A 17,306-nucleotide genomic window follows, 5' to 3' on the forward strand; every position below is an offset into this window, starting at 1 on the left:
CAGCGCCACGCGCTCGAGATTCATCCACGTCTGGAGAGCATCAGTGTTGTATTTTGTACTACTGTGTAGTGGGTTCCACCGCGTGGATGGACCCTTTATTCTCCCATTTGCTAGCTGGACAGGCTGAGTTGTTTCTAGTTTTTGGTGGTCTCGAATAAAGCCACTATAAATACTTGCACACAAGTATTTCTGTAAACGTGTTTTTATTTCTCTTGGGTAAATGCAAGTTTCACTTTATAAGAAGCTGCAAACTGCTCACCCCAGGAGCTGTGCTGTCCCCCCCACCCCCCAGCCAGGCATGAAAATTGCGGTCGCTCCTCATTCTTCCCAGCACTTAGTCTGGAGGATTTTTTTTTAAGTTAACTTTTATTTTAGCTGTGCTAACAGATGTGTAGTATATCTTCCCTGGCATTTCCCTGCTGACTAATTGGGCATTTCCATGTTTTTTTTGATCTGTGTACCTTTTGTGGCAAGGTGCCTGTTAGAATTTTTGGTTCATTTTTTTGGAAGTTATTTGCGTTGTTACTGAGTTTTAAGAGTTCTTTGTATCTGCTGACTAAAAGTTCTTTGTTAGGTATGTGTTTTGCAAATATTTGCCCGCAGTCTGTGGCTCACGGTCATTCTCTTACCAGATGGTAGGTGCACAGAAGCTTAAATTTTGATGCAGTCCACCTCAACTTATCTTTCTTTTTTTTTTTTCAACTTTTCTTTCATGGATCATCCTTATGGTGTCATATCTAACAATGCTTTGCTTTACTCAAGATGACAGAGATCTCCCATTTTCTTCCAGAGGTTCTAAAGTTTTAGCTTTTCCTTTCAGTGTATGATAGATTGTATCTATTTTATAATTTTCATAAATTATTGTTAGTTTTTATACAACATTCAAGGTATATTTGGAGCTTCCCTTTTTTGCAGATGGATATTTGATTATTTTATTTTTATTTTTTAAAAATTTTTATTTATTTACAATAGTCACACAGAGAGAGAGAGAGAGAGAGAGAGAGAGAGAGAGGCAGACACACAGGCAGAGGGAGAAGCAGGCTCCATGCACCGGGAGCCCGACGTGGGACTCGATCCCGGGTCTCCAGGATCGCGCCCTGGGCCCAAGGCAGGCGCCAAACCTCTGTGCCACCCAGGGATCCCGGATATTTGATTATTTTAATACCACTTGTTGAAAAGACTATCTTTTCTCCACTGAACTGCCTTTGCATTTTGGTCAAACGTTAACTGGCCATATCTGTGTGGGTCTATCTTGGGAGTATCTATTCCGTAACTGATTATGTACCTGTCCCCTTGCCAATACCAACCTTGATTACAGCTTCATAGTAGGTCTGGATATCTGGGAGACTGAGTCCTCCAACTGTGCAAATGTACTTAATGTCACTGAACTGCACACTTAAAATGGTTAAGATAGCAAATTTTATTATGTGTATTTTATTTATCAGAGTAAAAAAACCCACAAAAACTAGTCCCAGCATACCTGTTCAGAACATGTTGATGACATGTTACTTTCATCATACACAAGTTTTTAAGCCTCATGGTAATGAAAGAAAGAATACAAGACTGAGTAGAGAGGAGCAAGGAGTTGAAGGGACGGTTTTTTGTTTCTCTTAAGATGAAAGAGACTAAGAATTTTTAAATCCTGATGGGAATAAGGAGGAGAAGCTCCTTATAATTTCACATAACAGAGAAAATTTCACATAGCAGAGAGGGGGGGTAACTGACAGCTTATGACCCTGTAAGGCATCAGGCACTGTGCTGGGCATTAGAGGCAAACATGGATGGATAGGACAATCACCCAACAGTACAGCAGACACAGCACACAGTAGGGCGCTGTGGGAGCACTGAGTGTGGGAAAGCTCTCAGAGTGGGATACGCCAGATGACAAAATGACAACAGTGAGAATAGGTGAAACTTGTGAAGCAACTGATGCGGGCCTCGATCCCAGGACCCCAGGATCATATCCCTGGGCCGAAGGTGGCGCCAAACCACTGAGCCACCTGGGCTGCCCTGTTTATCACATTTAGATGTATGATGGTTTGAATTAATTTTTGTATAATAATGCAAGATATGCATTAACATTTTTAACATACAGATATCCAATTTTTCCACCATCATTTTTTGAGGTCTATTTTCTTCAATTGCTTTTATTCCTTTGTCAAAAATCAACTGAACTTATATATACTTGTGAGCCAATTTCTGACCATTCTGGTGCACTGATTTACTTATGTACCTTAAATCAGTACCACATGGGCTGGAATTGCTGTGGCTTTATAATGAGCACTGAGGTTGGACAATGGAAGTCACAGAACTTGTCCTTGTTCAAACCTGTCTGGCCTATTCTATTTCCTCTGCAGTTCTAAATTAATTTTAGAATCAGTGTGTCAATTTTTACAAAAAGTTTGCTGGGGGGCAGCTCCGGTGGCGCAGCGGTTTAGCGCCGCCTGCGGCCCAGGGTGTGATCCTGAAGACCCGGGATCGGGTCCCACGTCGGGCTCCCTGCATGGAGCCTGCTTCTCCCTCTGCCTGTGTCTCTGCCTCTCTGTGTGTGTGTGTCTCTATGAATGAATAAATTAAAAAAAAAAAGTTTGCTGGGATTTTGTCGGGACTTGCACTGAATCTATAGATTTGAGAATCTTCCAATTTATGAATATAGTGCATGCTCTCCATTCAGTAAGGTCTTTAATTTCTCTCAGCCAAGTTCTTTCGTTTTCAGTGTATAAGTCTTGCACATTTTTTCATGCATTTAATATTTTTTGATGATGTTGTAAATGGTATTTTCCCCAAATTCATTTCAACTTCCACTATCTGTTGCCAGTAATCTACAAATAATGGGATTCGTTTTTTGCATATTAATTTTGTACCCTGCAATCCTGCTAAGCTTAGCTCTTGTAGCTAACTAGTTCTCGCAGCTCTTTCTGTAGATCCCACTTGTTTTTTTTACATAGAGTAGTGGGTGTCAACTGACGGTGGTAATGTCCCTCGAGGGACACCTGGCAATGTCTGGAGACATCTCTGGTTGTGACAAGTGATGTGTGTTAACGGTATCTGGGGATAGCGGTAGGGGTGCTGCTAAATGTCCAACAACGCATAGATAATGCCACCCCTTCACCTCCACAAGGAATTATCTGGCCCCAAATGTCAATAGTACCAAGATTGGTACTATTATGACATACAAATGAGTATGTCATCTTCATAAACAATTTTACTTGGTATTTCCAATCTGGAAGCTTTTTTTCTTGACTTACTACACTGGCTAGAATTTCCTATACAATGCTGAATAGAAGTGCAAGACCTGACACCTCTGGCTTATTTCTGATCCAGTTTTTTGTTATTCTGTATGTCAGATATAGGCTTTTCAAAGATGCCCTTATTATTATTTTTAAATACCTTACTTATTGAGAGAGAGAGAGAGAGAAACACATGCACGTGGTGGGGATGCACAGAGGGAGAAGGAGAGTCTCAAGCAGGCTCTAAGCTCAGTGCAGAGGCAGATGCAACCCGAACTCACAACCCTGAGATCATGCATGACCTGAGCTGAAATCAAGAGTCAGATGCTCAACCAACTGAGCCACTCAGGAGCACCAAAAATGTTGAGGAAGTTTCATTTCATTCCTAGTTTGCTGACAATTTTTTTAAAAAATTAAAACATGATAAAATCCATGGTTTTTTTTCTGTGTTAAGATGATCCATATGCTTTTCTTTTTCAGTGTTAATAGTGTAAACTACATTAATCAATCTTCAAATGCTAAGCTAACTTTGTATTCCTGGGGTAAACCACACTTGGTTATGTTATTCTATCCTTTTTATAGTGTTAGACTCCACTTGCTAAAAAATGTATTAGAAGAATTTTGTAATTTTTGTCCACAAGAGATATTAGTCTTTATTTTTCTTTTCTAGTAATGTCTTTGTCAAATTTCAGTGTCAGAATAATGCTGTCCTTATAGAATGTTTGGTTAATACTTCCTTCAATCAGAAGTCTATGCAGAATTTGTATTATTTCTAGTTTTTATTTTTTAAAATTTTATTTATCTATTCATGAGAGGCACAGAGAGAGACAGAGAGGCAGAGAGGCAGGCAGAGGGAGAAGCAGTCTCCACACAGGGAGCCCGACGTGGGACTGGATCCCAGGTCTCCAGGATCAGGCCCTGGGCTGAAGGCGGCACTAAACCACTGAGCCACTGGGGCTGCCCTATTTCTAGTTTTTAACTATAAATTCAATGCTTTAATAGACATGAAGCTTTAATAGATATGAAACTATTCAAGTTATCTATTTTTTTCTTGAGTGAGCAAGCCATGGTAATGTCTTAAAAGGATTTTGTTCTTTTAATATAAGCTGCTGAGTTTGTGGGCATAAAGGTGTTCCTGTGTTCTGATTATCCTTTTAGCACTGATGTCACTTATTATTACTGATATTGTTAATTCATCTTTTTTTCTGGTTCAAGACGGCCAGGGATTTCTCTATTTTATAGATCTTCTCAAAGAATCAGCTTTTGTTGTCACTGATGTTCTCTGTTTTTGTTTTCTATTTCATTGGTTTCCACTCTGACATTAACTATTCTCCCTTTTTGTACTTAGTTTAGGTTTCACTTACTCTTGTTTTTCTTGTTTCTTAAGACAAATGGCTGAAATTATTGGTTTGAGAACTATCTTCTAGTATTGTTTTGACTACATTCCACAAATTTTTAAATGCTGTTTATTTTAGTTTACTTCAAAATTCTAATTTTCCTTCTGATTTCTCCTTGTCCTATGGGTAATTTAGAAGTGAGTCATTCAGTTTCCAAGTATTTAGATTTTCCAGGTATCTATTACTGATTTCTAACTTAATTGCATTGTGGTCAGAGAACGTATTTGTTTCATAGCCCAGAATACGATCCACCTTGGTAACTGTTCTTTACATACTTGAAGATTTGTATTTTGCTGGTACTGCGTAAAATGTTCCATAAATGTCCATTAGATCAAGTTGGTTGATGGTGTCATTGAACTATATCCTTGCTGATTTTCTGAGTACTTGTTTTATCATATGTTGTGAAAGGGGAATGGAAATTTCCGACTAAATCTACAACTCCAATTTACAATTGGGTTTTGTTAAAAAAAATTGATTTGCCTCATGTATTCTAAAGCTTTATTATTAGGTGCAAAGCTGTTTAGAATGATTACATCTTTTTTGATAAGTGTACTGCATCATTCCGAAGTGATTCTCTTAATTTCTGGCAGTGTTCTTTGTTGTGATATCCATAGAGGAACAGGCTTGCAGATGAAGACCATAAATCCAGTTTTACACATGTCTATACAAGATGAGGTATCTAACAACCAAGGTCTAAGAGTTCAGGAGAGAAGTACGGCGTGGAGATACAGTTTTGAATTACCACGGTGTCCCTACGGCATCTGTGCAGTGCCAGTCTACAGAGGTGCTGCATAAACATTTATGGAATAAGGGGCACCTGGGGGGCTCAGCAGCTGAGCGTCTGCCTTTGGCTCAGGTTGTGACCCCGGGGTCCCAGGATCGAGTCCCACGTCGGGCTCCCCACAGGGAGCCTGCTTCTCCCTCGGCCTGTGTCTCTGCCTCTGTCTCTCATGAATAAATAAACAAAATCTTTAAAAAATGTATTTATGAAATAAAAGATCTGAGGAAACTCTGGTCTCCAAAGTAATTACGCCATTTAAAACTCACCTGATCCTGGGTCACAGGAGGATAAATTCACAGCCTCCAAATTCAAATGAAGCGTCAACCTCTACCATGCTTTCTAGTGAGTCATGCACCAGGTTTTCCACAAGAACGATTTTCCATCTTTTCCACGCTGCTTAGCCCTTAGCTTACCTCGCTTCTGGTTTTCAGTAGATGTTTGTTTCTCTTGTTCTCGTGAAACAGAAGCCGTCAGAGAATTCCTTCACTTTCATCCCAATAAGCACACAAGGCCGCCTGCAACTGCACCCATCTTCCCTCCCGCCTTTACAATGAAAAGGGCTTGTCTTCTGGGTGTCATTCCCCTGCTGTCTTCCAGGGACTGATTCGTTGCTCTTCCCTCCTCTGTGCTGACTTTCCTGCCCCACGGGCTCCCTCCCGTCAGCTCCGAGCTGCTCAGAGGTCTCCCATGTAGAGCACCGCCACCCTGCACCATGGTTCTGCCTCCCACTGCTCTGCAGCCCGACCTCCTGAGTCACCCCAGCTCTTCACTGCCTTTTCCTCTTTCACCCCACACTCAAAGGAACTATGCTGGAAAGGTCCCAAGGTTATCGCATTGTTGCCAAGTCCAAGGTACAGCTTTTGTTTCTCCTTCTACTTCACTCTTCAGCGGTGCTTCCATTTCCTGGTTGCTCCTTCACCAAAGCCCGGTCAACGCCCTGAGGGTGGTGTTGTTTTTAAAAATTTTATATATTTGCTCTCCAGATACGGAGAGAAGAAGGAAATGAAGCAGGCTTCCTGTGGGGAGCCCATGTGTGACTCCATCCCGGGACCCCAGAATCACACCCTTAGCTGAAGGCAGATGTTTAGCCACTGAGCCGCTCAGGTGCGCCCACCCTGAGCGTTCCAGCCCCTCCTGCCTGCTCTGTGTCTGCTCTCTTCATCTCCATGCAGAGGACACCCATGCACTGAACCAGTTCCTGCACCCTGACCCTGCACACGGGGACAGTCTGTGCCAGCCTGGCCTGGTTCCCGCGCTCTGACCCTGCACACGGGGACACATTGTGCCACCCCGGCCTGGTTCCTGCACCCTGACCCTGACACGGGGACACACCTGTGCCTCCAGGACTGGTTCCTGCGCCCTGACCCTGCACACGGGGACACACCTGTGCCTCCAGGACTGGTTTCTGCGCCCTGACCCTGCACATGGGGACACACTGTGCCAGCCCGGCCTGGTTCCCGCGCCCTGACCCTGCACACGGGGACACACCTGTGCCTCCAGGACTGGTTCCCGCGCCCTGACCCTGCACATGGGGACACACCTGTGCCTCCAGGACTGGTTCCTGCGCCCTGACCCTGCACACGGGGACACACCTGTGCCTCCAGGACTGGTTCCTGTGCCCTTACCCTGTACACGGGGACACACCTGTGCCTCCAGGACTGGTTCCTGCGCCCTGACCCTGCACACGGAGACGCACCTGTGCCTTCAGGACTGGTTTCTGCGCCCTGACCCTGCACACGGGGACACACTGTGCCAGCCCGGCCTGGTTCCAGCGCCCTGACCCTGCACACGGGGACGCACATGTGCCTCCAGGACTGGTTTCTGTGCCCTGACCCTGCACATGGGGACACACTGTGCCAGCCTGGCCTGATTCCTGCGCCCTGACCCTGCACACGGGGACACACCTGTGCCTCCAAGACTGCTTCCTGCGCCCTGACCCTGCACACGGGGACACACTGTGCCAGCCCGGCCTGGTTCCCGCGCCCTGACCCTGCACATGGGGACACACTGTGCCAGCCCGGCCAGGTTCCTGCGCCCTGACCCTGCACACAGGGACACACCTGTGCCTCCAGGACTGGTTCCTGCGCCCTGACCCTGCACACAGGGACACACCTGTGCCTCCAGGACTGGTTCCCGCGCCCTGATCCTGCACACGGGGACACATTGTGCCTCCAGGACTGGTTCCCGTGCCCTGAGCCTGCACATGGGGACACACTGTGCCAGCCCGGCCTGGTTCCGGCGCCCTGACCCTGCACACGGGGACACACCTGAGCCTCCAAGACTGGTTCCTGCGCCCTGACCCTGCACACGGGGACACACTGTGCCAGCATGGCCTGGTTCCTGCGCCCTGACCCTGCACATGGGGACACACTGTGCCAGCCCGGCCGGGTTCCTGCGCCCTGACCCTGCACACGGGGACACACCTGTGCCTCCAGGATTGGTTCCTGCGCCCTGACCCTGCACACGGGGACACACCTGTGCCTCCAGGACTGGTTCCCGCGCCCTGACCCTGCACACGGGGACACACCTGTGCCTCCAGGACTGGTTCCCGTGCCCTGATCCTGCACACGGGGACACATTGTGCCTCCAGGACTGGTTCCCGTGCCCTGAGCCTGCACACGGGGACACACTGTGCCAGCCCGGCCTGGTTCCTGCGCCCTGACCCTGCACATGGGGACACACTGTGCCAGCCCGGCCTGGTTCCGGCGCCCTGACCCTGCACACGGGGACACACCTGTGCCTCCAAGACTGGTTCCCGCGCCCTGACCCTGCACACGGGGACACACTGTGCCAGCCCGGCCTGGTTCCTGTGCCCTGACCCTGCACACGGGGACACACCTGTGCCTCCAGGACTGGTTCCCGCGCCCTGACCCTGCACACGGGGACACACTGTGCCAGCCCGGCCTGGTTCCTGCGCCCTGACCCTGCACATGGGGACACACCTGTGCCTCCAGGACTGGTTCCCGCGCCCTGACCCTGCACACGGGGACACACCGGCTGCACCCCGTCCCCGTCCCCGTCCCCGGGGCTGGAACGCCGCGGCTCCCCCGCCCCCCGGCCCGGGCCGAGAGGCGGCCCCGGGGAGCGCGTGTTCTCAGCGGGGAACGTCTTACCCGAGGGCTGCTGATCGCGCCACCCGGCGTCGGGGCTCTGGATCCGCCCCTCCGGCGGCCGCAGCCCGCGCTGTGCTCGGTTTCTCCGGCTCCCGGGACACGCGAGCCCTCACGCTGCCCCGCACACCGAGCCGGGGGCGTGGCGCACGGCCGCGGAGCAGCCGCACGGGGAGCGTCCGCGGGCACGGCCGCCTGGGGGACAGCGGGCGCCGACCCGGAGCCAGGCCTCTCTCCGCCTGCCCGCTCCCTGCCGCGGCCGCCCGGAGCGCGACGACCGGAAGCCGTCCCCGGAGCCGCGGCGCCGAGCAGGCGCAGTCGGCGGCCCCGGCGCCGCGCAGGCGCACCCTCCCGGCGCAGGCGCGCTGGGCGGCCCCGGCTCCGCGCTCGAGCACCCTCCCGGCGCACGCGCACCGGCCCGGCGCGGCGGAAGTAAGGCGCCGGCGCTCTTCCGGGCTGCGCCGCGCCCCCGCGGGCCTACGTCAGGGCGTCGGGGCGGAAGATGGTGCGGCTCCGGGCCGGCGGTTGCTGAGCGCGCCGGGACGCAGCTGGCCCCGGGCTCCCCGCTCGGGCGCCCGCCGCGGGCCGCAGCCATGTCGCTGCTGCAGTCTGCGCTGGACTTCCTGGCGGGCCCGGGCTCCCTGGGCGGCGCCGCCGGCCGCGACCAGAGCGACTTCGTGGGGCAGACGGTGGAGCTGGGCGAGCTGCGGCTGCGGGTGCGGCGGGTCCTGGCGGAGGGTGAGGCGCGGGCGGGGGGGCGGGGCGGGGCGGGGGGGTCCCGCGCTCCCGGGAGGTGGGCGGGGGGCGCAGGGCCGGGCCCGCGGCCTCCCCCGCCCGCCGCCCGCCGCCCGCCGCCCAGTGCGCGTCCGCGGCGGCGTCCGGGAGCCCCGGGGTGACGCCGGCCCCGCTGCCCCGCGCCCCCGCTCCTGGCGCCGCCGCCGGCCCCCTCGGGATTCCCTTGCAAGGTGCGGGGGCGCCCGCCTGACCAGCCCGGGCCTCGGGCTCCTGCCGCGTGTGGGGCCGCGGGCCGGCGAGCGTCCCGGCGGCCGCGCCCGGAGGCCCGCGGGGTGTCCGGCTGCAGCGTTCCCATATGCGTGTTTCCCCCAAGGCCGGGGTGAAGAGCGCAGGTTTGGGTGCGATCCGGTACGCAGAGGCGGGGGCCGCTGACGCCCGGATGCTGTCGGCCGCCCCGGGGCGCTGCAGCCGTCGCCGCCGTCGGGGCCTGTGCTCCGACAACACCGAACACTTGTGCCGGGTTTTTAATACGAGATTCACGGTGGACAGTAGGTGGATTTTGCCCTCCGGAACCTGGAGTTAGACGCACGCCCCAACGCCCCAGCGACGGGAGGGCGGCGCAGTCCGGGCGCCGGGGCGGGCCGGGCCGCGGGGAGGATGCCCGCCTCGGGCAGGAGGGCAGGAGGGCAGGAGGACGGGTGGGCCGTGTGGAGCGGAGCGGGAGGCTCACCAGGAAGAGGAACGAGGAAATGGGACCGGCCCACACGGTGGTGCAAAAGAACGCACTCCCTTTGCGCTCTGGGCAGGCCGGGAGATAAAAATACCTGCGGCGCGATTAGGGCCGGAGGTTTCCTCTTTACAGACGTGGCCGGAGCCTCGTGGCCTTTCAGGCTGGTGCGGCCTCTTACTGAACTGGAACGGTCGGAAACCCACAGGAAGCCTTTCAGGGAAAGCCGCAGCCCCGCAAGCGAGGCCGTCGGAGCGCGTGCTGTCTCCTGTAACGGCGGGGAAGGCTCCGAACCCAAAACCCTCGGGAAAAGACGTTGACGACTTCAGAATTCTTCGGGTTTCAGAAAGATCAAGAGTGCAACACCCTGTGTATCCCGGGATATTCCTACAGGAGTTGGGAAGGGGTTTAATAACCAGATAAATCATACGTCCCCAATTCAGTGAGCGAGTGTCTTTACTGTAGGGTAATTAAGCCTTTAAAGAGCCCCACCCCCCTCAGTTCATGTCACGTGTTGCCCCCAGATGAGTTTATGGTGGACCAGATTCTGCTTTCAGATGGTTTAGGGGAAAAAGCATCATTTTTCATCGGTAGCATGAAATGGGTTGTGGGATCCTGATAGCATCCCAATCCTTTGAAAATTGGTTTTAAGCTTTCATTTAAAAGGAAAACCAAGTTTTTTGGAAGTAATTCCAATGTCAGAGATGCTCAGTCTAAGCAGATCCTAGGATACGTTCTTAATGTTTCCTAGTTCTGGATTTTGTGCGCTCTTGCTTGCTTCCTACCGTCCAGATGACAGGTGATCGCTCTGCCAAGACGAGGGTTTTGCCACGTGACAGGAGTCCACCTCACTAGTGATTGTTTGACTCTGGCCACCCTGCTAGCAGTGTGGATGAGGTGGCGTGTGGGCAGCTCTTCAGAAGGTGGAACAAGTCCTCAGGGCTGTCCTGTGATTGTCGGGTAACGAGTTGTGTGTGTGCTGGAACACTGTGGGCCATGTGTGGTGTCAGTGGCTTCTGATGAACCTAATGTGGGTCCTTGGTGTTCTCTCTGGGGCCAGGGATGGCAGACTGCACACTAACTCCGGGCCAGCTGCTGCCTTGCCCTCCACCCCTCTGCCTCCTGGTCTCTGCTTTTAGAGAGACTGCCTGTCTTGTCGTGCTGGCCTTGGAGAGGGCACAGGGGCCATTTGGTGTTGACGGGCAGTCGCAGAGTTGTGCGGTAGGACTCTGGGCTGGAGGTTTCAGGAACCACTGGGATTGGTGTGAAGGAACAGGATCATAGGTTGTCAGGACATCCTCTATAGGGATACACAGTGTAGTACGTTTTAATTTTTGTTTATTTATTTATTTATTTTTGATTTTTTATTTATTTACGATAGTCACAGAGAGAGAGAGAGAGAGAGAGAGGCAGAGACATAGGCAGAGGGAGAAGCAGGCTCCATGCACCAGGAGCCCGACTTGGGACTCGATCCCGGGGCTCCAGGATCGCGCCCTGAGCCAAAGGCAGGCGCTAAACCGCTGCGCCACCCAGGGATCCCCAGTGTAGTACATTTTTTAAAGTTGATTTAAAAAGACAGTGGGGCAGTTGTCGCTCACTGATAGGGTAGCATATAGCACACAGTTCTTTTCACACAGGAAGTGGGCCTGAGCCCTCAGCCCTGTGGTTTGGTGGTCTTGTTCTGAGTATCCTTCCTCTGGACTACTGTGACTGCTCTCACCCAGGGAGGATCTTTTCTCCAGACACCCCAGAGCACAGAATACCAAGGTCTTTGCTGGGGGGGGCTGCATCGTGGACAGCTGGTTCTGGTATTCACAGCGGTGGTTCAGTCTTGCGTCTAATTGCCCTCCCTTAGCTCTCCTAACCGCGTCCTCTACGTTTGCACCTTGGTCACCTGAACATCAGCCTCTTACCCATCATGCCTGACGCCTAGTACAAAATAGCGATGATAACCAGCACAACATTGGTGGAGTTCTGACTGTTTGGCAGGCGCAGCCCCTGGTGCTTCCCGTGGTCTGTGATCCTGACAGTGGCTGACGGAAGGGCCATCAATAGCTGGCCAGACATGCGAGCCAGTGAGCGATATGCTGGGGGTATCTTGTGTCACCCACATGGTGGTGCAGGTCCCCCAGTAGAGTGTGTCCTGAGGATGTCATGGTGAAAGAAGCAAGTGGCAGTGCACCTGTTGGTGGAGCTTCCACAAGTGAGTGTTGCCCGGGAGCCAGGATGGGAGCTGAGCACCAAGGCTGTACCACTCCTTCTTGGTCTGTGCCTCAGTTGGCAGCAGTATCAGGCACGCGTAACTTCTCCAGCTTCTGTGTGTCAGTATGCAGGTGCTTGGAGCAGGACATCATGGGGGAGGCCACCGTGGGGGAGGCCACCGTGGGGGCGGTTATTGTGGGAGGAGGTAGCCCTGTGGGGAGGCCACGGCGGGGGTGGGGGTTGGCACAGGTACTGTTCAAGGGACACAGGAAAGAAAGGCTGCTCGCTGTTCCCTTGGCCTGGCCCATTCTCTCTGTGGACTCCTGCCGTCCGTCTGTCCACATTGGCCCGGATCCCTGAAAGATCTGTGGCGCTCACATGAGGATAAGAGATGTAGGTAACAGGGTGTCTGTTCCTTAGAAACAGTGTTGATTGATAGCACGCCATAAGATCTCCCGGATGCTCCCGGTGCTGTGCTGCTGCACCACATTTCCTGGTGCTCACTTTCCCCCTGTCCCCCGAGTCCATGACCCTACGTGGAGGCCTTCCAGACCCCTGTGTCTCCATACCCTGCTCCTTGCAACGGGCAAGAACTGTGAGGGCTTGTGTTGATTTGCGTTTCTCTGACTCGTGAGCTTGAGCGTTTTCCAGTGCTTGTTAGGTTTTTCAGACCCCTCTTCTGGAATTGTCCATGGATGTCCTGTACCTATACTTCTTTTAATAAAAAACCATTTAAATTGAGTTATTGACATACAGTAAAATGTACGGAATTTAGATGCTTTGATAAGGGCTTACACCCATGTGGCCAACCACCTGTCGAGATACAGAACAGTTGAGTGACCCAGGAAGCCTCTCGTGGCCCCCAGCCGCCTTCCCCGCCTCTGCCAGCCGCCTGCCGCCAGCCACCAGCTCTGAGTCCCCCTCTCCCAGAGCAACGTGCACGTGACGTCACACCCCAAGTGCTGTCTCTGGTTCTGAAGTTCCCGCTCTGGTTGTGGCTTATTCATCCGCTCTCCTGCTGATGGACATTTGGGTGTTTCCGCTTTGGGCTGTGATGAATAAATCCGCCAAGAACACTCTTTCACAGGATTTTTTTGTGGCCATGTGTATTCTCTCAGGTAGAAACCCAGGAGTGGAATTTTTGGGTATAGGATGGAGGTGGGTCTCACAGAACAGGGAGCAGACAAGCCCCCTCCCGCCCAACCACCACCAGGGCGGCCCTGGTGAACCTTCCCCACAGCAGCGTGGGAGTTCCTGACCTCGGCGGCCACCCATTAGTACTGTCACTTTGGTTAGACTTGTTCTTGTGTGTGTGCTGTGGGGTCTCTCTGGTGTGGGATTTGCATGCACCTGACGATACCATGTGGAGCACTTTTTCTGCTTATTAACCAGTTGTATGTTTTGTTTTGTGCCTGAAATGCCCATTAGAATCTTTTCCATTTTGAATTGAGCAGGAGTTGTGGGAGTTTTTTTTATTGCAGATATGAGTCATGTATGAGATACACCCATGCACGCGTGTGAGGAGGAGGAAGTAAGCCATAGACGGGGTCGCTTCTCCCCAGCCGGGCTGCCTTGGGAGGCGGGGGCCCGGTCTGGGCGGCTGAAGTTTCGGTGCCTACCTCCAGATTGCAGAACGTGTACGGTAAAGTGACGGCATCTGGCTGTGTGTTAGCAGTGCCTGCCCTGTCACTTCTTGATGTGTTGCATGCAGCAGAATCACTATTTTTTTTAAAGATAGGTATTTTTATTTGAGAGAAAGAGCCAAGCAGAAGGAGGGGCAGAGGGAAGAGCAGGCTCCCCACTGAGCAGGACCCCGGGATCATGATGTGAGCCGAAGGCAGATGCTTTACCTCGGTGCTTTACCTGCTCAGCCATCCAGGGGCCCCAGCAGTGTTGCTACTTTTATTTGAACTTTCAATTTTGAGATAATTGTAGATGTATTTACTTGTAGTTTTAAAAAATGACACCAGAATACTTTGCCTGTTTCCCTGGTGTAACTTGTTGAAAAACTAGAGTCAGTGTCTCTACCAGCACCTTCACATTGGTGTAGTGGAGATGTAGAAGCCTCCATCTCCACAAGGACCCTCCTGTCCCTTCACAGCCACACCTGCGTTCTTAACCCTGGGAACCACTGATACGAGCCCTCTCTACAGTTTTGACATTTGTGGTATCCTTTTGGAATTGGCTTTTTTCAGTATTACTCTCTGGAGACCATCCAGATGGTTGTGTCCATATTGTGTTCATTTTTAATGGTGATTATTCCATGGTGTGGCTGGACCTCAGTTTATTTAATCATTTACCCAGTGAAGGACATCTGGGTTTTGTGGACATCCAGTGGGACATCCAGATGTTTTGACTATTAGAAGTAAAGTTGTTGGGGGATCCCTGGGTGGCTCAGCGGTTTAGCGCCTGCCTTTGGCCCAGGGCGCAATCCTGGAGACCCAGGATTGAGTCCCACGTTGGGCTCCTGGCATGGAGCCTGCTTCTCCCTCCTCCTGTGTCTCTGCCTCTCTCTCTCTCTCTCTCTCTCTCTCTCTCTATCATAAATAAATAAAAATCTTTAAAAAAAAAAGAAGTAAAGTTGTTGTGAACACTTGTGTGCAGGTTTTTGTGTGAATGTAATTATTTTTCTGGAATAAGTGTCCAGGAGTGCAGGTGCCGAGTTGTGTGTTTTCTGTTAGGAAACTGCCAGCCTGTTTTCCAGAGTGGCTGTGCCACCCACCCATATGTCTCACAAGCAGGGGATGAGTGTCGTAGCTCAGGCCACAGACGTAACGATGCCGCAGACTGGGCCATAAACAACAGGAATTTATTTTTTCAGTTCTGGAGGCTCCTCGTCCCAGAGGCAGGTGCCCGCAGCGTTGGTTTCTGGTGTGGCCTCTCCCTTGGCCGGCAGGCGGCGGCACCTTCTCTGTGTGCGTGGCTGCAGAGAGACCCAGGCCCTACTATATGACTTTATCTCTTTAATTTTTCCTCAACACACCATATGCTGATACAGTCACCCTGGGAGTGAGGGCTCAACATGTGGAGTCTGCAACCACACAGCTGAGTTCTTTTTTTTTTTTTTTTTTTTTTAAGATTTTATTTATTCCTGAGAGACAGAGAGGCAGAGACACAGGCAGAGGGAGAAGCAGGCTCCATGTGGGGAGCCCGACGCAGGACTCGATCCCGGGACCTGGGATCATGCCCTGAGCCAAAGGCAGACGCTCAACCACTGGGCCACCCAGGGGCCCTGAAAAAGGAATTTTAAAAAACCAAGTAGCATCTACATGTCCTTCACGACACAGGCCCAGAGATGCTGAGCACCGTTTGTTAGGGTTTGCAGGGAGTGCTGAGCCCCCCAGGTGCCCCCGCAGCTGAGTTCTTAACCAGGAGTGGCCCAGTGTCAGCATTTTGTGCCGCGTTTTTATTTGCTCGTTGTAGCAGGTGTGTAGTGATTCCTTACTGTGGCTTCCGTCTGCACTTCTCTAGGGGCTGACCATGCACCCTTGCGCACAGAATGTCTCTCTGTGTTGTTTGCCTGTCGTATAATTGTGTTCTCTTGCCCCTGAGTCTTGGGAGTCCTTTATTCTGGAGCGAAGGTCTCCATCAGACAAGTGGTTTACAAGAGTTTTCTGTTAGTAGCTTGTGTTTTCATCTTGAACAGAGTCTTTTGCAGACCTACGGTTTTCAGTTGATGAGGTCACAGTACCAGCTTTCTTTGTGCAGCTTCTGCTTTTGCGGTCACGTGTGGGAACCCTCATGCCCAGCTCCAGCTCATGCTCATGAGGGTGTTTCTCCTACGTTTTTATAGGAGTTTCCTACTCTTACATTTGTATCTTCTGAGTTAATGTCAGTTTATAAAGCATAAAGTTTATGTCAGACTTCTTTTTTCCCCCCACTGGTCATTGCAAATGCCTCCACCGAGTTGATTTTGGACCATTGCTAAACATCACTTGGCACATTTGTGTGGCAGTTTTTCGGACTTTCTAATGTTTTGCATTGGGATCTTTGAATCCATTCCTCCATTAGCACCACACAGTCCTGGTTAATGTTGCTGTATAACAAGTCCTGAAATTGGATATTCTTTTTTAGGAAAAACTTCAAAAACAAAGAAAAGTAGAAAGAGTAACAGAACAAACACTATCCGTAATTAATACAGGCCAGCTTTTAAAAATCACATATGACTCCAGACCTTTTACAGAATAAAACCTCACAGATACTGTGAGAAGTTCTGTTGACCTTCTACGCCGACTGCAGTTCCTGCTCTCCAGAGGCAACCACCACCATGAATTTAGCGTCTGTACTTCCTGTTCATCTTCTTTACTTTCTCTGCAAGTGTGTGTGTTTGTAGGCGATACATAGCATTGCTGCTGGCACGTTAAACGTTCTGTAAATGTGTTTCCATATTAGGAGATGCTTTTCGCTTAGGATTTTGTGGTCCTCATCTGTGGACTTGCTCATTACGCATTTTGATTTCCCACTACGTGTCACGTGCTGTTCTGGGTGCTGGTGGGAGAAGCAGTAAACAGGTGTCCAAATGGAAGGTGTTGCTTAGTGTCAGGTGTGAGAAAGTAGTAGGAAGAAGGAACGAAATTGGTTCTAGGAAGCGGCTGGGACAGGGTGATCCGCGGGGTGGAGAGCAGAGCCTGAGCAGTTGGGGGGCAGGTGTCCCAGGTGGGCTTGTGGTTCAAGGGAAGGCCTGGCAGAGGGGCTGCAGAGGGGCCAGGTCACCAGGACCTTGTAGCCTCCTGACGCTGCTCTTTGGCCCTAGAGGCTTTTGGTGGAGCCCTGGGGACCGTTTGGCTTTATACTCATGGTGTCTGTTAAGTAGGAACAGTTAGCTCTTCCTTTCTGATCTTTAGGCCGTTGCTTCCTCTTGCTAGCTTGCTTGTGCTGGTGACGGTCTCCGGTGAAAAGTATCGCATGCTCCGCAGGTAGCCCTGCTTTGGTTTTGATATTAGAAAGCACCATCAAGGCTCACGTTGGCTGTAGGTTTTTAGTAGTTACCACTTGTCAGATTGAAGAAGTTCCCTCTGATTCCTAGTTTGCTGAGAATGTTTCGTGTTACTATTTTGAAAAGTCAGGGGTACCTGGGGGACTCCCTCGGTGAAGCGTCTGCCTTCAGCTCAGGTCATGGACCCG

General features: G+C 51.5%; 2 protein-coding genes across 16 annotated transcripts in view; one reads left to right on the forward strand and one right to left on the reverse strand.

Annotated features, from left to right (window-relative positions):
• Nucleotides 1–10,231, reverse strand: part of TMEM175 (transmembrane protein 175) — a 23,048-nt gene extending 12,817 nt beyond the window's left edge. For 2 of the 5 annotated variants that reach the window (XM_038533650.1, XM_038533654.1), the window contains exon 1: nucleotides 8,522–8,679. The gene's annotated coding sequence lies outside the window, so the exon portion shown is untranslated. Of the gene's footprint in view, nucleotides 1–8,521; nucleotides 8,680–9,983 lie in introns of those variants that run through there. The other 3 variants (XM_038533651.1, XM_038533652.1, XM_038533656.1) reach the window with 3 other exon arrangements.
• Nucleotides 8,995–17,306, forward strand: part of GAK (cyclin G associated kinase) — a 55,530-nt gene continuing 47,218 nt past the window's right edge. For 3 of the 11 annotated variants that reach the window (XM_038533632.1, XM_038533633.1, XM_038533641.1), the window contains exon 1: nucleotides 9,547–9,801. In XM_038533632.1, the coding sequence (XP_038389560.1) occupies nucleotides 9,609–9,801 (193 nt within the window). In that variant the 5' untranslated portion in view covers nucleotides 9,547–9,608. Of the gene's footprint in view, nucleotides 9,257–9,396; nucleotides 9,484–9,546; nucleotides 9,806–12,119; nucleotides 12,184–13,758; nucleotides 13,825–17,306 lie in introns of those variants that run through there. The other 8 variants (XM_038533637.1, XM_038533644.1, XM_038533634.1 and 5 more) reach the window with 7 other exon arrangements.

Source organism: Canis lupus, chromosome 3 (genome assembly GCF_011100685.1).
Source record: "Canis lupus familiaris isolate Mischka breed German Shepherd chromosome 3, alternate assembly UU_Cfam_GSD_1.0, whole genome shotgun sequence".
Lineage (NCBI taxonomy): Eukaryota > Metazoa > Chordata > Mammalia > Carnivora > Canidae > Canis > Canis lupus.